This window comes from Zalophus californianus, chromosome 1 (genome assembly GCF_009762305.2).
Source record: "Zalophus californianus isolate mZalCal1 chromosome 1, mZalCal1.pri.v2, whole genome shotgun sequence".
Lineage (NCBI taxonomy): Eukaryota > Metazoa > Chordata > Mammalia > Carnivora > Otariidae > Zalophus > Zalophus californianus.
The window spans coordinates 51,540,578-51,563,238 of NC_045595.1; the positions used below are offsets into that span (position 1 = coordinate 51,540,578).

The following is a 22,661-nucleotide window of genomic DNA, read 5'->3' on the forward strand; positions in this document are numbered from 1 at the left end:
TGTGACAGCGTCGCTGGCCTAGCATGTCGCCCGAGGCCCTTTAACACCCGGACAGGTGCAGCCCGGCACCAACTGCGGGTGGCTGACGTGAGGTGACGCAATGGCATATGGGCTGCTACCATTGGCTGGGGGTGGGCCCCGCCCCCCAGGCTGCGGAGCCGGCCGAGGCAGCACGTCTTACGCAGGCGGCGGCTGCTGCGGCGTTGGGGAGACTGAGCGGTCGGCGCTAGCGGGCTTGGTGGGTCGTCTCTTCCTCCCACGCAGCCTACGCGGGTCTGGATCCTCCCCTGCCTGCTCGTGGCCGCGCTGTTGCAGCCTGCCGGCCGCGAGCCTCACCCCCTTCTCTTCATATCCGGATCCGGGCTCCTCCCCTCTAGACTCAGGTTCCTTTCCAGACTCCTCCCCCCGAGACCGCCCATCCGGCCTCTACTCCCCTAATACTTGGACACTGACCCATTCTCCCAAAGTCCGCTGATCCTGGCCCTAATAACCCGTATTCATACTTTAAAACAATGAGTTGACTTTTTCCTTGCTAAGGATTCAGGCCACCTCTCCCACGGTGAGGAGGATAACTCATTCCCGTCTTGGAATTGCAGAACAGGCTCCTTCCTCACCACTTCCCCTCCCCCGGCCGTCCCCCAAGTCTAGCCTCCTTATAATAACACAGATCTGGGCTTCCAGACCCGCGGCACCCCCGAACCAACAATCTTCTTTCTCACCTGGCTCTTCCAGTGAGTCATTCCCCATTCCCTTTATCCACAGGTTCCCAGCCTGGGAAAAGATGGCCTCACTGCCCCGGCGGGGCCTGGTCCCACCTCCGCTCTGGGGCTTGAGTCTCTTCCTTAGCCTCCCAGGCCCCATCTGGCTCCAACCCTCTCCGCCTCCCCAGTCTTCTCCCCCAACTGAGCTGCATCCATGTCATACCTGCCGGGGACTGGTCGACAGCTTCAACAAGGTGGGTGCACCAGCAGCCTTGTGGGAGATGGCCTAAACATGATAGCACAGGGGTTTGAGAGGAGTTGTGGGATGCAAGTCTGCATGAGTCAAGTACCAGCTTTGTTGCTTACTAGTTGTATGACCTTGGGCAGGTTGCCTCTCTGTGCCTCAGGCCCCTGGTCAGTGAAATACCGAAGTGCTAGAATGTGCCAGGCACTGTACTTAGCTATTACTCATGTTCTCCATTTCCAGGGCCTGGAGAGAACAATCCGGGACAACTTCGGAGGTGGAAATACTGCCTGGGAGGAAGAGAAATTGTCCAAATACAAAGACAGGTAAGGGGCTGGAGAGGTGGGTTTGTATACCTCACCTCCCAATCTCTGCTCTACTGGTGGGGGCCTAGAGACTCTCAAATATCACTGAGCATCTATAGTACAGCAGTAAATAAGGCAAGCAAAATCCCATCTTCACGGAGCTTACATTCTAGTTGAGGAGACAGTGAATAAGTAAATAAATAATGTCATATCAAATGAAGAACAGGAAAGCAGGGTAGACTACAGAATGGTGGGAGGCGTGGAGTTCAAGGTGTGACGTTTGAACAGAAACCTGAAGTGAAGAAGCAAGCTCTGTGACAGGGAAGAGATTTGGACAGAGCGGGACTGAGCTTGGTGTATTTGAGAAGAGGCTGGCTGGGACTGAGCAGACTAGAGTGGTAGAACATGAAGCCAGAGTGCCTTGAAGGTCACAGAATGGTGTTTAGATTTCGTTCTGAGTGTAATGGGAAGCCATTGGAAGCTTGGGAGCAGAGAAGTGATGTGGTCTTATTTTACCTTTAAAAGATCACTCACTGCGAGGTAGCAAAATGGCTGTAGGGGCTGGAGTGGAGGAAGCAGGGAGACCATTTGGGAGCTAGTGTGGTGTCTAGTGGTGGACATGGTGAGAATGGGTCAAATACTGGGTATATTTTGCAGCTGGACTGATAGGGCTTGATGATGGAATCATTATGGGGTAGGAGAGAAAAAGAATAACAAATACTTATTAGGTTTTGGGCCTGAGCAATGTTTTCTGGTATGGGTGAAGGTGAGGCAGGAGAGGATTTGGGGGGCGGGGGGTGGGATTAGGTGTTCTCCTTGAACATATTGGGCTGGGATGTCCATTAAACAGCCTAGTAGAGTTAAATTTAGGCGTCTGAGGTTCAGGGGAAAAGTAGGAGCTAGAAACCTGAGTTTGGGAGTCATTAGCATAAAGCCGTGGGATGAGATGAGACCATGAGATGAAAGGCCTGAGCCGTAGGCCCTCCTGCTCTTCAAAGTCAAGTTGAGGAGAAGGAATCAGCAAGATTTTGAGTTAGACAGACCTGGTTGTCAGTTCTGACCCTGTGTACCCTTGGGAAGGTCACTTAACCTCTCTAAGCCTCAGTTTTCTCATCAGTAAAATGGGGATATTAATACTTGCTTTGCCTATTTCATAGGATTGTGGTAAGGATTAAACTGTGATGCCCACTAGATACAAAAGATTTTGTTATTATGTAACATTGGTCATTGTCCTTTCCTTTAATGGACCTCAGTTTCCTCATTTAGGAATGAGGGGATTGGCCAAGGATAACCCAAAGGGCACATCTAGCAGTATAATGGCTCCTGTTTTTTGTTTGTTTGGTTTTTAAGTCCTCTCCTCCTATATTCCAGGCACATGCCAGACCCTTTAAATACGTAATATATGTGTGTATGTATATATGTATTTAAAAAAAATTTGTCGTAGTAAAATATATATAACGTAAAATTTACCACTGGAGACATTTAGTACATTTACAGTGTTTTGCAACCTTTACCACTGTCTCATTCCAGACCATTTTTAATCACCCCACAAAGGAACTACATACCTATTAAGCAGTCAATCCCCATTCTCCCCTTCCCTCAGCCCCTGGCAACCATTACTCTGCTGTCTGTGTCTGTGGATTTGCTGATTCCATTGGAATCTATATGTGTCTGGTTTCTTTCACTTAGTGTATTGTTTTCAAGGTTCGTCCATAATATAACATATATCAGTAGTTCATTCCTTTTTAAAGCTTAACAATATTTCATTGTATGGATTTACCACATTTTGCTTATTCGTTCTTTAGTTGATGAACATGTGGGTTGTTTCTACCTTTTGGCTGTTGTATATAGTATTGCTACAAATGTTTGTGTACAAGTTTTTGTTTGAACACCTGTTTTCCATTCTTTGGGGTATATAACCAGGAGTGGAATTATTGATTCATATGGTAATCCCATGTGTAACCTACTGAGGAAGCCAAACTGTTTTCCACAGTGGCTGCACCATTTTTCTTTCCCATCTTCAATGTATGAGGGTTCTAATTTCTCCACATCCTTGCCAACACTTGTTATGTGATGTATTTTTAATCACATATACCCAGCAAGGGTATCATATTCCATTGTGCAAATGCAGGAACTGAGGTACCCTACAACAAATCTGCAGGGCAGATATTGTCTCCATTTTACAGATGAGAAAACAGAGGTTCTGGAGAGGTTAAGTGACTTGCCCAAGGTCACTCAACTAGATTCGAACCCAGTATCTGACTCCCCAAATCAGTATGCCCTCTCGCCTTTCCTTTGATGTCATGGCATGAGGGGGGTGGGAGAGGAGACCCTAAAGGAGGATGGTGGATGGGGTAGAATATAGTCCTATCACCTCCACCCTGTCTGGTCAGTGAGACCCGCCTGGTAGAGGTGCTCGAGAGCGTGTGCAGCAAGTCGGACTTTGAGTGCCACCGCCTGCTGGAGCTGAGTGAGGAACTGGTGGAGAGCTGGTGGTTTCACAAGTGAGTTGCTGGGGGGGGGGCTTCCCAGGGAGGGGGCCACAGGTAGGGCCTGGTGGTAAAGGAGGGGGTTGCATGCTTGGGTCTATGTCCTGGTTTGGCTCCTTCTTCCAAACCTAGATCTCCTAAGGACTTGTGGGGGGATCCACGTTCTCACTCTGAGCTTCAGTTTACTCCTCTGCCAAATGGGGAGAGGGTGTTGGTCAGGGAGCCTTATGGGTCTTCTATCCAGGGTGGGTTGTATCACAGATTCTTTGGGAGGCTGGGGGGTGGGCAGCAACTCTGGCTTGGTGTCAGCCCCCCTTACTGTCATCCCCACCCCCCTTACCCCCTTCAGGCAGCAGGAAGCCCCAGACCTCTTCCAGTGGCTCTGCTCAGATTCCCTGAAGCTCTGCTGCCCCTCAGGCACCTTTGGGCCCTCCTGCCTTCGTGAGTTTTCAAGCTTCTCTCGGGGGATGAGAGGGGACTGCCAAGGCCAGGGATCTAGTCCTGGCTGTGTCCTGTAACTGGCTGTGTGAGCCCAGGTTGCTCAGATAATTTCTCTGGACTTTAGTTATCTGCTTCACAGGGCTGTTGAGATGAGCAAATCAGGGGGGAATGGCTGTGAAAAAAAGATAAGAGGGCTAGACAGTCAGATGGGACTGGGGTTCTTATCATGCCTGTGAGAAATGCCCCCACGTCCCACCCTCATTTCCCATGCCGGGATCAGATCAGGCCCATCCCCTGGACTCAGGTGACCTCCCTAGGGACAGGCAGGCACTGCTCTGAAGCCCCCATTGTCACCTTTTTCTACACACAGTCCTGAGGGAGGAGCTGTACTTACTACCAGCCCCTTTTAGAAAAATCTCTCTGGAAGCTTCAGATAAAGACTTAGTGACACAAAGAATAAAAAATAAATAAATTGAAAACAAACAAAGGGAGTTAGTGACAAAGATGATTCATTCAGTCTTTCTAAAAGGAAAGATCTGTAAATAATCTGTTCCACAGGAGGGTATTGGTTAAGTACGTGTCACATAAAGTATTATGTTGCCATGAAAATTAAGTTTCCTCTCCAAAAATGTTTAATGATATGGGGGAATTTTCTCTGTATTCACGATTGTATCTGTGATGTTACCTGGTTTGGTGTCTGCCCACAGCCTGTCCTGGGGGCGCAGAGAAGCCCTGCGGTGGCTACGGGCAGTGTGAAGGGGAAGGGACACGAGGGGGCAGCGGGCACTGTGACTGCCAAGCCGGCTACGGGGGCGAGGCCTGTGGCCAGTGTGGCCTCGGCTACTTTGAGGCCGAGCGCAACGCCAGCCATCTGGTATGTTCGGGTAGGTAGCCAAGAGGCGCGGGGCTGGGCAGGAGCAGATGGGGTGCCTGCCTGCCCATCCTCACACTTTCCCCATTGCACCCAGCTTGTTTTGGCCCCTGTGCCCGCTGCTCCGGACCTGAGGAATCAAACTGTTTACAGTGCAAGACGGGCTGGGCCCTGCATCACCTCAAGTGTGTGGGTGAGTGAGGCCTGGCCCTGGGTGTGCGGAGGTGGTCCCCATCAACACACACATCTCTGGGCTAGACCACCACAGTCCCCATCTTCATGGAGATCTCAACCTGGTTGGAAAGGCAGAAGAGTAGCCAGGCAGTCAGAGTGCAGACTGCTCTTTGTGCAGTTAGAGATGTCCCTGAGCCAGTTCTCTGGTGGTGGGGAATCAGGAAAAGTTTCTTGGAGGAGGTATCACTTAGGCCGAGTCTTGAAAACTGAGGAAGGATTAGCCAGGAAAATGAAGATACTTAACTTGGGGTCAGGAAGCCTGGGTGCAAGATGTGGTTTGGTCTCTGTCCTGCTATTTATATAGACGGGAGTAAAGGCCAAGCTGCTATAACAAGAAGATCCCCGAAGACTGTGGCTTAAAGAATATAGAGGTTTATTTTTATCTCCTATCACAGTCTCAAAACAAGCAGCCCAGGTTGGCAAGGAAGTTATGCTTGTTACAATCATTCAGGGACCTAGTACTTCCTGTCTTACCGTGTGGTCATCCCCGGGGGATGTTTCTGTTGTTTGAGGCTGGGTTACAGGTACCCCCGTGCTCCCAGACCTGACACTCGGGAAGTGCGATAGGGAAGAAAGTGCATGGAGGAGTCCAATTCTGTTGTCTTAAGGCCGAGCTAAAAGTGGAGCACATCACTTCTGTTTACATCCTGTTGGCCAGAACTCCGTTTCAGGCCACACTTAGCTTCAAGGCAGATGGGAAAACGGAGTCTGGCTGGGTGGCCCTAAGCCCGGCTGCATCTGTGCGTCCGTGCTGGCGCACAGCCTGCGGTCTGGGGCCCACCGTCTGAGTGTGGGCAGGTCCATTCCCCAACAACGCTGGCCTCAGCTTCCCTGCCAGTGCAGTAGGGATTGAAATTCCCATCCCGCCGGCCTCTCTGCAGACATCGACGAGTGTGGCACAGAGCGAGCCAGCTGTGGAGCGGACCAGTTCTGTGTGAACACGGAGGGCTCCTATGAGTGCCGAGGTAAGGGCCAATCCTATAGGGGAGGGGCGTGGGGAGGGTAGGAGGAGCGCTCCATGCCTTTCCCCCCAAATTTCTGCCTTCTCAGGCACCAGACCCACCCCCTCCCGCCCCACTCCTGACCTCTTCTGGTCTAGGGCTTCCCCCTCCATAATCCACACTGGGCCCAAGGGCAGCTCTCACCCTTTTCTCTCCTCTCCCTTCTCCAGAGTGTTCCAAGGCCTGCCTGGGCTGCATGGGGGCAGGGCCAGGCCGCTGTAAGAAGTGTAGCCCTGGCTACCAGCAGGTGGGCTCCAAGTGTCTCGGTGAGTCTCCTGCCAGTGGGGCACAGACACCGGGCAGTGCCTTGCCCACCACGAACTGAGAATGGCTGGGGGCATATGGACAGGGCAGGGGAAGGAAGGGTGGAATGTTGTCTGGAGTGTCTGGATGTGAGCGAGATGGGAGTCAGGGCTGCTGTGTGTGGGACCCTGACCCCGCCTCACCCTCCCTCCAGATGTAGACGAATGTGAGACAGAGGTGTGTCCAGGAGAGAACCAGCAGTGCCAGAACACCGAGGGCAGCTATCGCTGTGTCTGTGCCGAGGGCTACAAACAGATTGAGGGCATCTGTGTGAAGGAGCAGATCCCAGGTGAGCCCCCTAGTGGCCCCCAGAAGCCTTAGGAAGGGAGGTGCTCATCCAGGGGGAGGGCAGACAAGCCCCTTCTCCAGGCAACCACAGGCCCTGCCAGATCCCCACGGGCCACACTGCCCCGGAGAGGCTGCACTAAGACCCAAACCCTACATCTTATCTCCAGGCTGACTTTTAGCCACCTCACACTTCCCAAGGTAGAAAGAAAATCCCACTTGGTGTCAAATCACCCTACCTCCATTCTTATCTGTCCAATGGGACCAGTCCTTGCCCCGGGCTGCTGAGAGCCGTCGCAGGCCGTAGGTGTGATGAGATGAAGAAGGACAATCACAGTGATGACAATAGGGACCACTTGCACAGCTCTCACCGTGTGTCAGGTGCTGTTCCAAGCATGTTGCATGTATGAACGTCCTTCACCTCTAAAACAAATCCAGTGTTGTTGGGGTTATTCTCATCCTCATTTTACACAGTGGAAACTAGGATGCAGAGAGATGAAATAACTTGCCAGGGCCACATGACAAGCAGGTTGCAGAGCTGGGAGTCAAAGCCAGGCAGTCTGGCTCTGGAGCTGGGCCTAGTACACATGCTCTGTCGCGACTTGCCCACCGTATGGCCTTGGGCAAACCTCTTTCCCTCTCTGCGCCTCAGTGTCCCACTTAGTGAGATAGGGACGACTGCCCTGCCAGAGTTGTTCTCAGCAGTGAATGACATTGTGTGCCAGGCGGGCAGGTGTGTGGCAGCAGTGATGAGGTATGTGGGAAGCTCCAGGAACAGGAGAGGAGTAACAGGTGCTTTTCTTGTTCTTCACAGAGTCAGCAGGCTTCTTCTCAGAGATGACAGAGGACGAGCTGGTGGTGCTGCAGCAGATGTTCTTTGGGGTCATCATCTGTGCATTGGCCACACTGGCCGCCAAGGGCGACTTGGTCTTCACTGCCATCTTCATTGGGGCTGTGGCGGCCATGACTGGCTACTGGTTGTCGGAGCGCAGTGACCGTGTGCTGGAGGGCTTCATCAAGGGCAGATAATCCCTGCCACACCTGCAGGATCTCCTCCCATCCAGGCTGTCCCCAGAGGTCAGGCCTCTCTCCTGCCTGGACACTTGAGGCAGCTTGATTTTTGAGCGGGGTAAGCACCCCCTACCCGCCAGGCCTGGGCAGGTGAGGCCCTTGGGGTGAAAAAGTAGCTCTAAATATGGATGCCATGAGATCTTGGCCTGGGGGAACTGGGCAGGCTTCACAACGTATGTGAATTTTTAAAAAGTATCTCCTTGTGGTGGCTGCTAATGGGCTTTGGCCCCTGCCCAGGATGAGGGGAGTTCCCTCCAGGGGCAGACCCATCACAGCCCCCTCCTGCCAGCAGCATGCCACAAGCTCCTGTTCTGTACTCACGCCCCTGCCCCTCAGCCACTGGTTATTTATTCATCTCAGGAAATAAAGGTCTTGGAAAAGAGAGAAGCTTCAGTCTCACTGCCTGCCTCCTACTCCCCATGGGTTGGCCTGAGCTACTGAAAGCCCCTGCCCTTGGGAAAATTTTCGAAAACCCTGGGAAATTGAGGGCTATCCTGACGGATGAGCAGTAGAGGGAGGACAGAGAGGCTTGGCCCTAAAGTAGTGTTAGGAGAAGGGGGATGGAGGAACCAGGCTTTGAAGTGGAACTTCCTGGGTTCAGTGCCAGCTATCATTTGCCAAAAGACCCTGGACAAATGACTTTTGTCTCAGAACTTTACTCTTCCTATCTATAAAATGGGGATGGTAATGCTTTTGACTCAGGCTTAATACAAGAAGTTAAGATGATGGATGTGAAGAGCTGAAGACTGCACAACAAACAGATGTGCTATAAAGTATTGGTAGCTATTACTCCGAAAGCCTCCTAGGGTCAGCACAGGGTATGGTCGATGCTACTGTAATAGCCTTGTAAGGTGACAGATGGCAGCTACACTCGTGGTGTAGCTTTCCTTTTTAAATCATCCCCTCCCCAACATACACAGGACTTGGGGCTGCTGGAGGGTGAGGACTACCTCTTCTCTGAACAGGATCCTGGCATGGCCAGAGGGAGGCATGAGCCAACGCCTAAGGGTTTATTTCTTTGGCACAAAGAGGACTGTCAGTCTGGACAAGCAAGCCTCAGCTCTCCACACTGGGGAGTCTGGAGGGGTGTCTGGGGGTTCATGGACCCCATATCCCACACCCAAATCCATGCATGTCCACCCTGTATTCCGCATAAGTCACAGCCTCTGTGCAAAATACCCGATGGAAAAAAAAAATATTAAAAAAAAACGGGGGTAGGTTCATGCCCGGCTGTTTCCAGGGATGGCTGTCAGGTGGAAGCCCGGGAATGCCAGTTTTCGAAATGTTCCTCTGTCCCAATGGGCCACGCCATATGGCCATCGAGGATGGGGCCCTGGTCCTGCATTCCTGGACCCCTCAGAGCTCAATGGTGTCACTGGAGGCGCTCCGGGAATCCCCGGGCTTGCAGCAAGGCTGGACCTCACTCTGAGGTTCCCCGGGCCGGGCGGGGGGCGGGGCAGGGGCAGGGGCAGGGGCTTGGGCAGGCAATAGCTGCACCGTGCTGGGCAGCTCATCCAGGGGCAGACTGTCCACCGATGACAGCCCGTGACGCCACGGGTTCCAGCTGATCTTGAGCGAGCCCCGGGAAAAGCTGTCCATGGAGCTGTGAGAAGCCGCCCGGTCAGGGTCATCGGCGACGTGTGGTGGGACCGGGCCGCGCACGCGCACGTCGCTGAGAGACTGGCAGCGGCCTCGCAGGAGCGAAGAGCCGGCGCCGTCGAGCTCCGTGTCGGGGTGGCTGCCCCGCCGCGGCCGCAGCGCGCCCCCAGGCGGCGGGGAGGTCAGGCCGCGCAGACCGCAGCGCCGGAATACGCTGTCTCGCACCAAGTGCTCTCGGAAGAGCGCGGCGTCGATGCTGCGGCTCAGGTTGATGGGTGATGGCGGCCGCAGGTCCAGCTCGCTCATCGACGGCGCCGGCCCCACGCTGTTGCGGGACAGTCCCGGGCCACCCGGGGGGCCGCGGCCCAAAGACGCAGCCGAGCCCCAGGCGCCTGAACTGGGCATGGCAGGCGGCCCACCCTCCGCGGGGTTGCGGATGAGGCTCTTGCTGATGTCCAAGCTGCCTGCGCCGACGCCACTGGGCCCCGCATAGCAGTTGTTGGGTCGCTCAGGCACCTCGCTCTTGCCCGAGGGCGTGGGGCACGCCAGGCGGAGCAACTTCGCCCAGCAAGCGTGCTCCGTGGGCGGCCGGGGCCGCGCGGCGGCCACAGCGGCCAGCGCCAGGGCGAAGGCCCATGTCAGCTCCAGCAGGCGCAGCCAGAAGTGGACGCCCCACCAGGCCCACGAAAAGCGACCCACCCGGCCTGGGCCCGGGTATAGCCAGAGCGCGGCCGCCAGCTGTAAGCCACTGGCCAGCAGCCCCAGCGCGCCCGCCACGGCCAGCAGCCGCGGGCCCGGGCTGGCATCCCAGCCCCGAGGCCCGTCTAGCAGGCGGCGACGGCAAAGGCAGAGCGTGCCCAGAGACACGGTCGCGCCCCAGGCGCACGACAAGCCCTGAGCCAGGAGGTTGAGCGCAGGCCTCACCGACAGCAGGTCAGTAGTCAGCAACCCCACGCCGTGCACCAACGCCAACGCTCCCAGCAGGAACGGGTTCTGCAGCTGCTGTGGCAGACCCGCGCCCAGCCCGAGCAGGGTCAGGGCCGCCAGCGCAGTGAGCAGCAAGGGGAAGGGCAGGTTGTAGAGTACCAGGCCGGCGCGTAGGCCCAGCCGTGCCTGAGAGCCGTACGGGTCGGCGAGCATGTAGGCAGATCGAAGCCCAGATGCTACGAGCACCAGCACCGCCGCCACCAGAGCCAGCCGGGGCCCCGCAGGGGCGGCTGCCAGCGAGGCCAGTGCCAACAATGCGGGCAACAGGAAGAGCACCCCCACCCCATAGACGTGCAGCTCCCAGGAAAAGCTCAGCACCCGCCGCAGGGGACCCCAGCGCAGAGGGGGTGCGGTGGCATTGGCCGGGGGGCTGGTGGCTGGGGCTGATGCCACGGAGCTGGCTGAGGGCTCCGGAGGGGGTGGCTGGCCCAGGGCGCGCTGCGTGGTGACCCGAATGAGGCCCCGGCGTGACGTCGAGGGGGCCTGGACTGGGGGTGCTGGGGGATGGCTTTGGGGGCGCCCCGGCCACTCCTCGGCTTCATCTGCAATAACAATATCAAAATAGCCCTTTGAAAAGTGCTTTTGATTTTCCACACTCTCTCATGTGGTGGGCAAGTTATTTAACTTTTCTAAGCACATCTATAAAATGGGGATGGTAATAGCACCTACCTCATTGGGTTGTGGGGAGGATTAAGTGTTTAGCATAGTGCCCAACACCCAATAATGTTAAACGATGTGACCCACCGCTTTTACTAATAATGTACCAGCAGTTCTCAACATTGGCTGCCCATTACAATCACCTGGAGACCAACTGAATCAGAATTCCTTGCGATGGGGCCTGGGTATTGGAATTTTTAAAAATCTCCTGCACTGATTTACAGGAGTTAGAGAAACCACTAAATACATCCAAGTCACATTTAAGAATATTCTAGCCCCCAAAGGGCAAATGACTTGTCCCAGAGTACCCAGTGAGCATTAGTTTATTTATCCTGAGTTTTTTGAAGGAAGTCCTGGCCAGTTCCTTTAAGCAGGTGTTTGTCCCCATTCACTCCCTCCATAAACCCCACACAGGTTTTTAGTTATTAAGAGTACCCACTGTCTCCCAAACCCCTAGCCATGCCCTCACCTGGCTGCAGGGCCCCCACAGGGCTCTCTGTTCGATTTGTAGATGGGCCAGGGTCCAAGGGGCCAGGGATGAGGGACTTGGGGGTACCTGGGGTCTCCAATGCTCCTCTCACCCGCTGGGGGGAGATGGGGTCTGCTCCATTCATTGCTGCTATCTCTGAAATAACAAAAGCAGTCATCACTTTGCCTGACCTTCCAGCGGTCCCCAAGGTCTAATCCCCCAAAAGGGAGGCACAATCATCCTCATTTGCCAGAATGAGGAAAATGGTACCCATAGGGACCAGAGGTCACACAGAAACTGGGGCATCCAGTTACCCTGGAACGCTGCCCCCTCCCAGCACTGCCCAGCACCCTCACTTTGATACCCACCTGGCTTAGGCTGCCCATCAGGTGTCTCTGTGGCAGGGGGACCTGAGGGCTGGGGTCCTGGTGAGTCCCTAACATCAGGAAGATCAGCCTGTTTGGGCGAGGGGCTTGGAAGACTGACTTCCCAGGTCTCTTCACCTCCAGTCTTCTTGGGGAGCTCAACTGGCAGCTCCTCAGCAGGAGGAAGGCTTTTGGCCAATACCAGGTCTGGCTGGGACCCAGGCTCCTGAGAAGACGCCACCTCAGCTGGGGCTACCAAGCCAACATGAGGGACTGCTGGATCCTGTTGGGTGAAGAGGGGGCCTTGAGCTGCCTCCTGGAAGTCTTCACCCCCACCCTGTTCTTCCAGCACTGGCCTCCTAGTAGTGCCCAAGTGGGGAGCAAGAGTGTGAGGAGGGCCCTGGTGCTCTAAGGGGGATATCTCTGAGACTCTGATCATGGCTTTGTCCGCCAGACCCTCATCTCTAGGTGGTCGTTGCTCCACTTGGCCTTCAGGCTCCTCTGGCCCTGGGGAGGGAGGAACTGTGGCTATCCTAAGTTGGAGTCTGGGAGTTATGGGGATGAAAGTGAGATGGGGGAGGCCTACTGGATGGGGGGCTGGTGCTTCTTGTTCTATAGGCTCCTGTGAGTCAGGAGGTCCTGTCCAGCCATGAGAACTTGACCCTCGAGCCATCTGGAGGTCATCAGTTACTGGGAGTCCTCCTCTCTGAGCCCTGTGGGATGCTTTAGGTCCATGCAGGGCTGGACCAAGGGGAGAGTCTGCGGGCTCCTCGGGTACTTTCTTGGCAGGGGCCGGGGGAACATTGGAGTTCCAGGGGCTCTCATCCCTGGACTTCTCCCAGAGGAAGTCACGGGCCTGGGGCTCTGTGCCCATAGGGCCCTGGGGGTGGTCTCCTGGGATCAGATGTGGTTCCGAGTCCTCAAGTGGCTTGGGAAGGCCCCGGCCCAGGGCAGGCCCAGCCCCCTGGGACAGCAGCAGCCACAGCAGCAGGGGGCCACGGACACGGCCCCAAGGGCTGGGAGCCATGGTCCACTCTGATGCCTGGGCCCAGAACACTCAACGTCCAGTCCTCTCTGGATGAGCCTGAAACAAGGAGAAGGGGGATGACGTGTGAACACTGGGAGTGCTCATAGCTGCCCCAAGAGGGATGGTGGGAAAGAAAGAAGAGAGACACGAGAAACTCCCCTTCCCGCAGCCCCTTCCTGTTCAACCTCTTCATGCTGCCCAGAGTGACCTTTTAAAACTGCATCTCTGGTCATGCCACTTGCCCTACTTCAAAACCTTCAATGGCTCCCCATCACCCTCAGGAAAGAATATAAGTTCCTCTCCTAGCCTCCCAAGGCCACACCAGGCTGCTCACCTATCCTTCAGTACCCACTGGGCTGTTCAATGCCCCAATCCTTTGCTCCTGCTGTTCTCTCAGCCTGGAATGCCCTCTCTTTTCTCCTTCACTGGCTGAAATCCTATTTTTTAAATGATTTTATTTTATTATTTATTTGACGGAGAGAGCAAGAGAGCACAAGCAGGGGGTGGGGCAGAGGGAGAGAGAGAAGCAGACTCTCCGCTGAGCAGAGAGCCTGATGTGGGGCTGGATCCCAGGACCCTGGGATGCTTAACCTACTGAGCCACCCAGATGCCCTCTGAAATCCTATTCTCAAAGGCCTGGCTCAAATATCAGACAGGTGGATAGGGAGAGGGACAGAGGGATCTGGGTTTGAATCCCAGCTTTGCCATTTCCTGGGTGAGTTACTTCACCTCTCCAAATTGTGGTTTTTTTCCATCAGTAAAATGGGTACCTGACTCAAAGGAGTTCTTACAAGGAGCTCTTACCTAACAGAACACATTATAGGCCAGGCCCATAATAGGAGTTCAATAAGCATTAGAGTCCTTTTACTTTTCCCTTTGTCCAGAAGGCTTTCTTTCCCACCAGTCCCCTTCACTATTTCAACAAATAATTTGAACACATACTGTGTCGGGCCCTGGGGATAAAGCCGTGAACAGATTGACAAGATTCCTGCCCTCATGGAGCTGGCATTCTAGGGTAAGAGACAGACAATGGCTAGTTTTAAATAAGGGGAGCTGTGAAGAAAATAAAACAGGGTTAAGAGATAGACGGATGGGGGCTACTTTACACAGTGGGTAGCAGGAGGCCTCTCTGGGGTAACATTTAAGCTAGATGCTGAATGAGAAGAAGGAGCCAGCCATTTGAAGATATGGGGGGAAAGTATTTGGCAAAGGGAACAGAAAGTGCTAAGGCCCTGACGCAGAATGAACAAGTGAATTCAAGAAATGAAAAGGCTAGTGTGGCTGGAGCATAGAAATTAAAGAGAAAGTAGCAGAGGGAGATAAAATCAGGAAGGTAGGGCTAGATCACAAGGGACTTTGTAAACCACAGGGAGGCACCTGGATTTTATTCTAAGTATCACAGGTAGCCAATGCAGATGTTAAGCATGAGGGCAACAAGGTCTGGTAAGAGGGGCTCCTGGGTGGCTCAGTCGATTAAGTGTCCGACTCTTGGCTTCGGCTCACGTCATGGTCTCAGGGTCGTGAGATCAAGCCCCATGTTGGGATCCGTGCTTAGCACAGAGTCTGCTTGAGATTCTTTCCCTCTCCCTCTGCCCCACTTGTACACGCGAATGCGCTCTCTCAAATAAAATAAATGAATAAGATCTTTAAAAGGGGGAGAGAGGCCAGTCCAGAAATCCAGGTAAGATATGATGGTAGCTCTTTTCAGCTCAGACATTTCTTTCCCTGACACCCCCTCTACCCTTTCCCATCACTGTGGTCACATAATGTAATCTCTGTCTCCTCCACTGGCCTATGGCTTCTCAAGGGCTGCATCTGCATCTTTCTTATCTCCAGCCCCCTGCATATGCCTGGCCCCAGGTAGATATCCCCTAAAGATTCCTCTTCCTGAGAGTCCCTAGTTAAGCTAGGGAGGCCGGAAGGAACCCGATGGCCAGGAGACAGAGGGCAGGAGCACAGCAACCGTGAGAGAAGAGAGGCTGGCGTGTGTTTCGGAGCAGAAGCCCTGCTCCTTTTCTCTCTGGGAAGCAGGTGTGCCCAGAGCTCCCTGGCTCCTCATCCTTGGTGGGTCACATGCACCTTGAGAAGCCAATGAAAACTCCAGGAAATACCCAGGTTCATCAAAGGTTGTGGACAATTTCAGGGGGTTCAAAGATCTCTTAAACCCATCCCCCAAACTGAGTTTAGATTCTGCCTTAAAATCTTGTTAGTTCATTTCTCAAACATTCACTGAGCCCCATGCTCTGCTCCTATCCCAAACTAGGTGCTGGGGACCCGCAGAGAAGCCGCAGTTGGTGTCAGGAGTTGGGGCCAGCTGAGGAGGAAGGACTGAACGGCCATTAACGCATGTCCTGGTTAATAATAAAGCTCCTGTGTTGAGCACTTACCCAGTTAGGCTCCTGCACTAAGATTAGCTGCATGTCCTCCATCTCATCCAACCCTCCAAACCCAAGCAGGTGCGGGTATAACCATTTCATAGGGGAAGAAAGCGAGGTTCAGAGAGGTTTAGCAAATCGCCCAAGGTCACACAGCCAGCGAATAGCCACACGAGGCGTTGTGAAATCCGCAATGGCTCATTTTGAACAGAGAGTCCAAAAGCTTTTCAGAGGAGACGGTTGATTAGGCCTTCAGTAAGCATATGCCATCTGCTCACCACCCGCAGTTCAAACAAGATGTAGGCATCTGTGGACAAGGAGGGGGCTGCCCAGTCCTGGGTTCCCGCTGCAGGAGAGATTTTTTGGGTGGGGGGGTGAGGGATAGGGGGGTATCTCCCTGCCCTAGGGACTGGGGAGAGGCCGGCCTGGGGGCAGGGCGAGGGCCGCCGCAGGGCAGCCTCGGGAGCTGGTCCATCTCGGGTTACCTCTCCTCCTCTGGCTTCTATCCCCTGGCTCCGCGCCTTCCCGCAGTGTCCCGGGTGGGGGTGGGAGCTGGCGCAGGCCCTGCCACTCGTGCCCAGAGAGGGGGCTGCCGGCCACGCTCCCTGCCTGGGCCCCGCCATCGCCCCCTTCCTGGGCCAGCTCCTCACCTGGGCGCCGCGCCGGCAGCCCCCGCGTTCACCTTGCGCGCGTCCCTCGCCGCGCCGCTCGCCGCGCCGCATCCTCCGAGATGCTCAGACTTGGCTAACAGAACCCCGCGCTGCCGATCGCGGAGCCCGCCCACAGGAACGCCATCCCCACTTAACCCTTTCCCCTTAGGGGTGGATTCTTCTCCCAGTCCCGACCTCCCCTCTCTCAGAGATTCTCAGGGCTAAGAGGGGAACCGAGGTACCTCCGAGGGATTTGGAAATCCCTTCCGCAGCATCCCTGAATGAGGGACAGCCAATCCTGGTTTGCACACCCCATGGGACGTGGAGCTCACTTCCTTTATACATACATACACACATACCTGCCTATAGGGATATCCTACCTACAGCTTGCTGTTTATCCCTCAGATCTTTATTTTATTTTACTTTTTTAAAATTAGTTTCAGAGGTAGCTTCAGATCTTTTTCAATGCACAGTCACATATACGTTTTAAATAGAAATGAGATCATACTGTACATACTGTTCTGTAACTTGCCTTTTTTCTCTTCACTGTGAAATATATCCTGGCACATTTTCCATGTAAATTTCTACAGATCCATCTCATTTCTTGTATCCACTGTTGAGAACTGAAGCATATAGTCAGCCTATAATTTTTTATTGATGCAGTCCTGAGGTTGGACATGTAAATTGTTTCTAGTCTTTTGCTAGCAGGAATAATAAGGCAGGGACCATTCTTGCATAGACCTCTTCGTGCACAGCACTAGGTGTATCTATCAGATAATTTCCCACCTATGGTATGGTTAGACTTATGAGTCTGCACATTTTCAGGTCTGATAGACACTCAAACGTCCTTGGTTCCTCTTAGCTCCTGATGTACTAAATGTCCACCATTGGGTTCAGTAACATTAAGAGAAATCTACACAAGGAATAGATGCGGTCATTAAATATGATGTAAAATCCTTAATGCCATGGAGAAATGTCCAGGATAGATTGTTGTTTACTTATTTAAATTTCAGTCATTTGATATAAAAATGATGTATCCTGACTGTCCCGAGTTAAGTGACATAGTAATGTTCAAGGAACACATTCACTGTCTTACTCTTGGCCTCTTCAAGTCGGCCTCCCCAGATGTGCCCGCTGTTAGCATCATACTGCTTCTTTTAATTAAAAGCATATATGTGCATGTCTTTCTTTTCACAAAAATGGGACCATACTATGCATATTATCCTATAACTTGGGTATTTTTTTTTTGCCTTAAGCAATATGTGTTGGAAAGATTCTGAAAGCAATACATACGTATTACCTCCACCCTTTTCCTCCACCTAGCTGCACAGGGCTGCATGGTGTGGGTGCACTGCCATTTATCACATTCCCAAATTCACCTACTGCAGGGGATATAGCTGGCTGACAGCTATTTTTTCTCTACTAGAAACAATAACTGCAATAAACATCCTTACATACCAACACATACATCTTTACATGGTGATTCTCTAAATCCTCTCAGACAATTATTTGTATGATCCCATTTTTGTTAATATCTCTCTATCATCTATCTATCTATCTATCTATCTATCTATCTATCTATCTATCCATCTGTCATCTATCTGCCTACATATCTATCCCATTCCTAATTATTAGGAGGTAAATAGTGGTTGATGTGATTTTATCTAATTTTGCTTTTCTGTTTACCAGTATTCTACACAACTGTGTATTTCTTTTGTGATCAGAGACAGGAATGATAAATATCATTTCAAAAAGAAAGAAATTCTTCCTAAGGTTGAGCTGAGATTTCCCTCCCAGTACTTGCCTGGGTATCTGGGTCTCACAGAAGAGCAACACTCAGCCCTCAGCTGTGTCTGACATGCTGCAGTCTGAAGCATGCTCAGAGCCTGAATCAAGCTTTTCTTTCTTTTTTTTTTTTTTAAAGGTTTTATTTATTTATTTGACAGAGAGAGAGACACAGCAAAAGCAGGAACACAAGCAGGGGGAGTGGGAGAGGGAGAAGAAGGCTTCCCGTGGAGCAGGGCCCGATGCGGGGCTCGATCCCAGGACCCTGGGATCATGACCTGAGCCGAAGGCAGACACTTAATGACTGAGCCACCCAAGCGCCCCCTGAATCAAGCTTTTCTGACTCAAGAAGGATTGGGCTTTTCCCAGTTCACTTTATCATCTGACCAGCTCTACTGTTTTCTTTGTGGGAACCCCTTCAGAATTATAAAGACACCTCCCATTTCTCTAGAATTTTCTCCCTCCAGGCCAAACCCTCCAGGTTTTTTGACTTTCCTCAAAGGACAGGATTCTAGGCTCTCACCATTGTGACATCTCTCCTCTGTTGGCTTCTTCCCTGGTTAACAATGTGCAACTTAAAGTACAACTCTTGAAGGGGGACCTGGGTGGCTCATTCGGTTAGGTGTCAACTCGGGACATGATTTCAGGTCAGGCCCCGTGCTCAGCATGGAGGTTGCTTGAGATTCTCTCTCTCTCCCTCTCCCTCTGTCCCTCCTGCTCTTGCTCTCTTTCTCTAAAATAAATAAATAAATATTTTTAAAAATAAAGTATAACTCTTGGAACTGAACCCAGTTGGGAACAAAGCTGGACTTTCACCTCCCTTCCTAGATTCTCCGTTAATATGGCCTCACACTGAATTAATGATTCTGGCAGCCACATCCTTTGTTGCCCAATATTGACCTACTAGGTCTTCCCCACCTCTTTGTATTGATCTACTAGGTCTTCCCTACTTCTTTGTGTGCAGTTGGTTTCTTGATCCTCAGTGTAGGACTCAACATTTGTTTCTTGTTTTTTCTCTTGTTAGATCTAGTCAGTTGTTCTGATCTTGTGGGAAGTCATCTGGATCCTGGTTCTATATATAATAGATAACTGGCCTTTTTTTTTTTTTTTTTTTAAGCATTGCCCAAGATCCATTTCTCTTCCTGGTAACATCCTAATTTCCTTCTCCCTCGTAGGCAGTCTTGTAGGGAGGGTAGCTCTAGGGGTCCACTACAGAAGCTGAGGAGTCCAAATCCCTCCTCTCATTGCCTCCTGTGAGCTCTCTGGTGAGACTTCTTTGGAGATGTTGAGATTCCCTTAGCAGGCTCAGAGCTGGCCTGGTTCCCTTTCTCAGTTTCCCCCAAGGAGGACTACCCATTCATCCCTGCAAAGTCTTACTGGCCTGACAGTGCCCAACCCCCCAGTCCACAGAGGACCGTCCAGCTGCTCCTGGCTTGCTCTCTTTAGAGACAGAAGCCCCAATCCCATTGTGTTTCCAAACCGTGGATTGGTAGGGGTCTTAAGATTCCAAACAAAGGCAAGAGAGATTATGATCTCTTTGGCCAGAGGCCAAGATGAAAGCTGATCCTCTGGAAAGAGGAGACTGGCTGGGGGTAGAGGTGAATATAAGGGGGGAACATGGAGTGCCAGGTATAGGTGGGGAGTATCCTGGCTCCAAAAGGAGCTGCCAGTATCATCCTGGAGACTCTGGGAGGGCAGTGATGGGTGGGGGATGATTTAAGTATATGGGAGATGGTCAGTAGCTCCATCTACAAAGCACTTAGTGGGTCAGGGGCTATACTACATACCTTATTACATGCATTATTCTTTTTAAGTCCTCACAACAACCTATGTATTATTATGCTCTCCATTTTACAGCTGCCAAACTGAAGCTCAGAGAGCTTAAGTAATTTCTTCAAGATCACACAGCAAATAAGAGGCCAAGCTCTAAGTCTGACTTTAGAACCAGCACTCTTAATACTGATGGCACCATCCTGCCCCTGAGGAGACACCTCAGAGAGGGGAGATGGTGAGATGAACATCCCAGGCCTTCCAGGTGACTCTGCTGTGTGTCTATGAAAATAGGCCTCCAACTTGGATTCTCTTTTGAAGGGACTTCAACAGCATTTGGGAGTTGCTGAGAGCTCCCACCCAGAAGTACCTTGGGAGGTCCCAAGGAAGGGGAGAGCGAAGGAAAAGGCAAAGGTGTTATGGCTGGCGATGCTGAAGCCCCCTCCCTAGACATGCCCAGGACAGTTGGCTGCCATTTCCATCTGGCTGGCTCCTGGCACGCATGAGCAAAGAAACAAAAGGCAGAACAGGTGGGAGAGGGTGCCGCCTGGCGAACCTTCTCTGTTCTGTGCCTCTGTTCGGGGTGCGGCAGGTCGGCAGGTCCACTCTTTCACTAAACCTGCCAAATTAAGCCTCAAGGGTTCCTGGACTTTTAACTCATTCTTTCTCAGATGTTAACCTCCATGGATGTTGGCTAAATGAACCTTTTAAAAAGACACTTTTTGTGTTAATAAATCTGATAACCTGGTATATACTTTAAAACCAGCTGTGCCCTATGCCATTCCCTCTCACTTCCAATTCCTTTCAACTCTTTCTGGTATTTCTGATTATTTCTTCTGGTTTTTGTATCTATTCTCTAAGTGCCAGATGTGTACTGCTCATGTTGATTTTTTTTTCAGTTTTAGATTTTTACCTATTGATTACCACCGAGGGATGTGAAGATTTAGCTTTTCACATTTCCACATTTTTCTGTACTGCTTTGGTTTATATCGTTATTCTACATTTACAACCCTAAAACTGTGAAACAGTGAGTCAGGCTGACTCAAGAGGTATACTGTGATTACAATATCTTTGCTAGATGTTCTGTTTTCTCCTGGGGTAGTCCTTGGTTTTTTATTTGTTTAATTTTCTGGGCATCTGTTACTAATTCAGTCTCCTTAATCTTTTCTTGAAATGAAAAACAATCTAAAGATTTGATTTCCCATCAAGATAAGAATACTTTCAAAAAGACTCACAGAATTCTAGAGAATAAGTGGCTTGAAAAATGGGTGGTGGTGTGGGGCCTGTTTAAGAGAGATTTAAGAGACATAGCAATCAAATGTTATGTGGGAGCCTTTTGGGGATCCTCATTCAAACAATCCAACCAGACAGAGACATTTGAAGATAACGGGAAATTTGAACATGATTGGGTCTTAGAACGTACTGAAGAATGTCTAATTAGATAAGATGATGGGATTGTGGGTTATGTTTTAAAAATTCCTTATTTGTCGGACATACTAAAATATTTTTTTAATATTGTTTTATTTTATAGAGAGGTGTAGGTTCGGGTGGCGGAGGGTCAGAGGGAGAGAAGCAGACTCCCTGCTAAGCACAAAGCTGGATGCGGGGCTCGATCCCACAACCCTGAGATTATGACCTGAGCCAAAATCAAGAGTTGGACACTTAACCACCTGAGCCACCCAGGCGCCCCAACTTACTAAGATATTTATGTGTGGAATAATAGTGTGTATCTGGGGATTTACTTTTAAAACATAAAAAAAAAGTGGGTTTGGGAGATACATGGAAAGATTGGCAAAATATTGATAATTATTAAAGCAGAGTGGTGGGTACATCATTATATTATTCTTTCCACTCTTGGATACGTTTGGAATTTTCCATAATAAAAAATAAGAAATGAAGAAGAAATTCACAAAGAAATGGGAGAAAGGAAAAGGTAGCACAGGGTTGGCTGTGCATATTGTAAGCTGATTGCAAAAGGAAATATTTTACTTATTGGGTACTAGCCTGTCTCGGGGGAGCCTGGGTACGGAACCCAGGCTTCTGGAAGGCAGCTATGCTCACCACTATACCACCAACGCAGGCCGGAACCCAGGCTTCTGAACCCTGCTGATCTTCCCAGGCCATTTCCAGGGAGCCAGAGCTAAGAGACCTGGAAGGAAAAGTGGGCAGGTGGGACCAGGGTGAGAGCAGGGGCAGCAGGAAGGGTAGCTGGGCTGGGGGTGAAAGCCCATGAGAGGCTCGGGAACACACTGGTTGACCCCCGCCCTCTGCAGCCAGACTCCATCCGCCGTCCCGATAGCCCACGGGAGCCTCTCATAGCCATGCTCACAAGAGATCTTCATGTCTGCTGCCAAGGGCTTATGATCCCTGCCCACCTTAACAGCTTTAGTGGGGTATAATTCACATACACAAAATTTATCTATTTAAAGGGTACTGCTTTGGTGGTTTTTAGTATATTTACAAAGTTGTACAACTATTACCGTTTCCAATTTTAGAACATTTTCATCTGGCAAAAAGAAACCTGTATCAGTTAGCAGTCACTCCCCATTCCCTCCCCCCAGGCCCTGGCAACCACTAATCTATGTTCTGTCTCTGTGGGTTTGCCTATTCTGGACATTTCATGAAACACAGGCTCATAAATGTGGTTTTTCTGTGATTGGCTTCCTTCGTTTCGTGTGTTTCAAGGTCATGCCCATTGCCGGCTGTACCTGTACCTCATTCTTTCTTACTGCCATGTAACATTCCACTGTGTGTTCGTACCACATTATATTTATCAATCGGTTGATCTATTCATTTTGGACATTTGGGTCGTTTCCACTTTGTGGCCATTACGAATAACGCTGCTATGAACATTCGTGTGTGAGTTTTCATGTGGATGTGCGTTCTCATTTCTCTTGGGTATAGATCTGTTTAGGAGTGGAATTCCTGAGTCATATGGGAACCTTATGTTTAAACTCTTGAGGAACTGCCGGACTGTTATCCCAAGGGGCTACACCACTATGATTCCTTTTGCCAGATGAGGAGACTGTGAG

The 22,661-nt window shown here is 51.4% G+C and overlaps 2 protein-coding genes across 8 annotated transcripts; one reads left to right on the forward strand and one right to left on the reverse strand.

The window, feature by feature from the left end:
- The first annotated feature begins 138 nt into the window (after window positions 1-138).
- Window positions 139-8,325, forward strand: CRELD1 (cysteine rich with EGF like domains 1). Of its 4 annotated transcripts, none has more exons than XM_027582825.2 (11): window positions 139-238; window positions 763-955; window positions 1,189-1,271; window positions 3,644-3,754; window positions 4,089-4,180; window positions 4,888-5,064; window positions 5,149-5,244; window positions 6,167-6,250; window positions 6,457-6,552; window positions 6,744-6,878; window positions 7,689-8,325. In XM_027582825.2, the coding sequence occupies exons 2-11, from the start codon at window positions 782-784 to the stop codon at window positions 7,901-7,903; spliced, it is 1,263 nt and encodes a 420-aa protein (XP_027438626.1). In that variant the 5' UTR covers window positions 139-238; window positions 763-781; the 3' UTR covers window positions 7,904-8,325. The 4 variants fall into 4 exon arrangements, with proteins under 4 accessions (XP_027438626.1, XP_027438627.1, XP_027438625.1 ...); XM_027582826.2 differs by having other exon boundaries at window positions 146-273; XM_027582824.1 differs by lacking the exon at window positions 139-238 and adding an exon at window positions 256-383.
- A 615-nt stretch (window positions 8,326-8,940) lies between these two features.
- On the reverse strand, window positions 8,941-16,182 carry PRRT3 (proline rich transmembrane protein 3). 4 transcript variants are annotated; one of them, XM_027582821.2, is made up of 5 exons: window positions 16,075-16,118; window positions 15,437-15,731; window positions 12,026-13,106; window positions 11,658-11,813; window positions 8,941-11,073 (listed from the first exon to the last, which is right to left on the reverse strand). In XM_027582821.2, the coding sequence occupies exons 3-5, from the start codon at window positions 13,047-13,049 to the stop codon at window positions 9,302-9,304; spliced, it is 2,952 nt and encodes a 983-aa protein (XP_027438622.2). In that variant the 5' UTR covers window positions 13,050-13,106; window positions 15,437-15,731; window positions 16,075-16,118; the 3' UTR covers window positions 8,941-9,301. The 4 variants fall into 4 exon arrangements, with proteins under 4 accessions (XP_027438622.2, XP_027438621.2, XP_027438623.2 ...); XM_027582820.2 differs by lacking the exon at window positions 16,075-16,118 and adding an exon at window positions 15,910-16,066; XM_027582822.2 differs by lacking the exon at window positions 15,437-15,731 and having other exon boundaries at window positions 16,075-16,182.
- Between the last annotated feature and the right edge of the window lie 6,479 nt (window positions 16,183-22,661).

Bases quoted from the DNA above. Each gene is read 5' to 3' on its own strand.
- CRELD1 (XM_027582825.2), top strand. From the start codon at position 782: ATGGCCTCACTGCCCCGGCGGGGCCTGGTCCCACCTCCGCTCTGGGGC. The intron at 1,272-3,643 runs GTAAGGGGCTGG...CTGTCTGGTCAG, and splicing joins TTGTCCAAATACAAAGACAG to TGAGACCCGCCTGGTAGAGG. The intron at 5,245-6,166 runs GTGAGTGAGGCC...GCCTCTCTGCAG, and splicing joins GCATCACCTCAAGTGTGTGG to ACATCGACGAGTGTGGCACA.
- PRRT3 (XM_027582822.2), bottom strand. From the start codon at position 13,049: ATGGCTCCCAGCCCTTGGGGCCGTGTCCGTGGCCCCCTGCTGCTGTGG. The intron at 11,814-12,025 runs GTGGGTATCAAA...TTGTTATTTCAG, and splicing joins TGATGGGCAGCCTAAGCCAG to AGATAGCAGCAATGAATGGA. The intron at 11,074-11,657 runs GTGAGGGCATGG...TTGTTATTGCAG, and splicing joins TGTGGGGGCCCTGCAGCCAG to ATGAAGCCGAGGAGTGGCCG.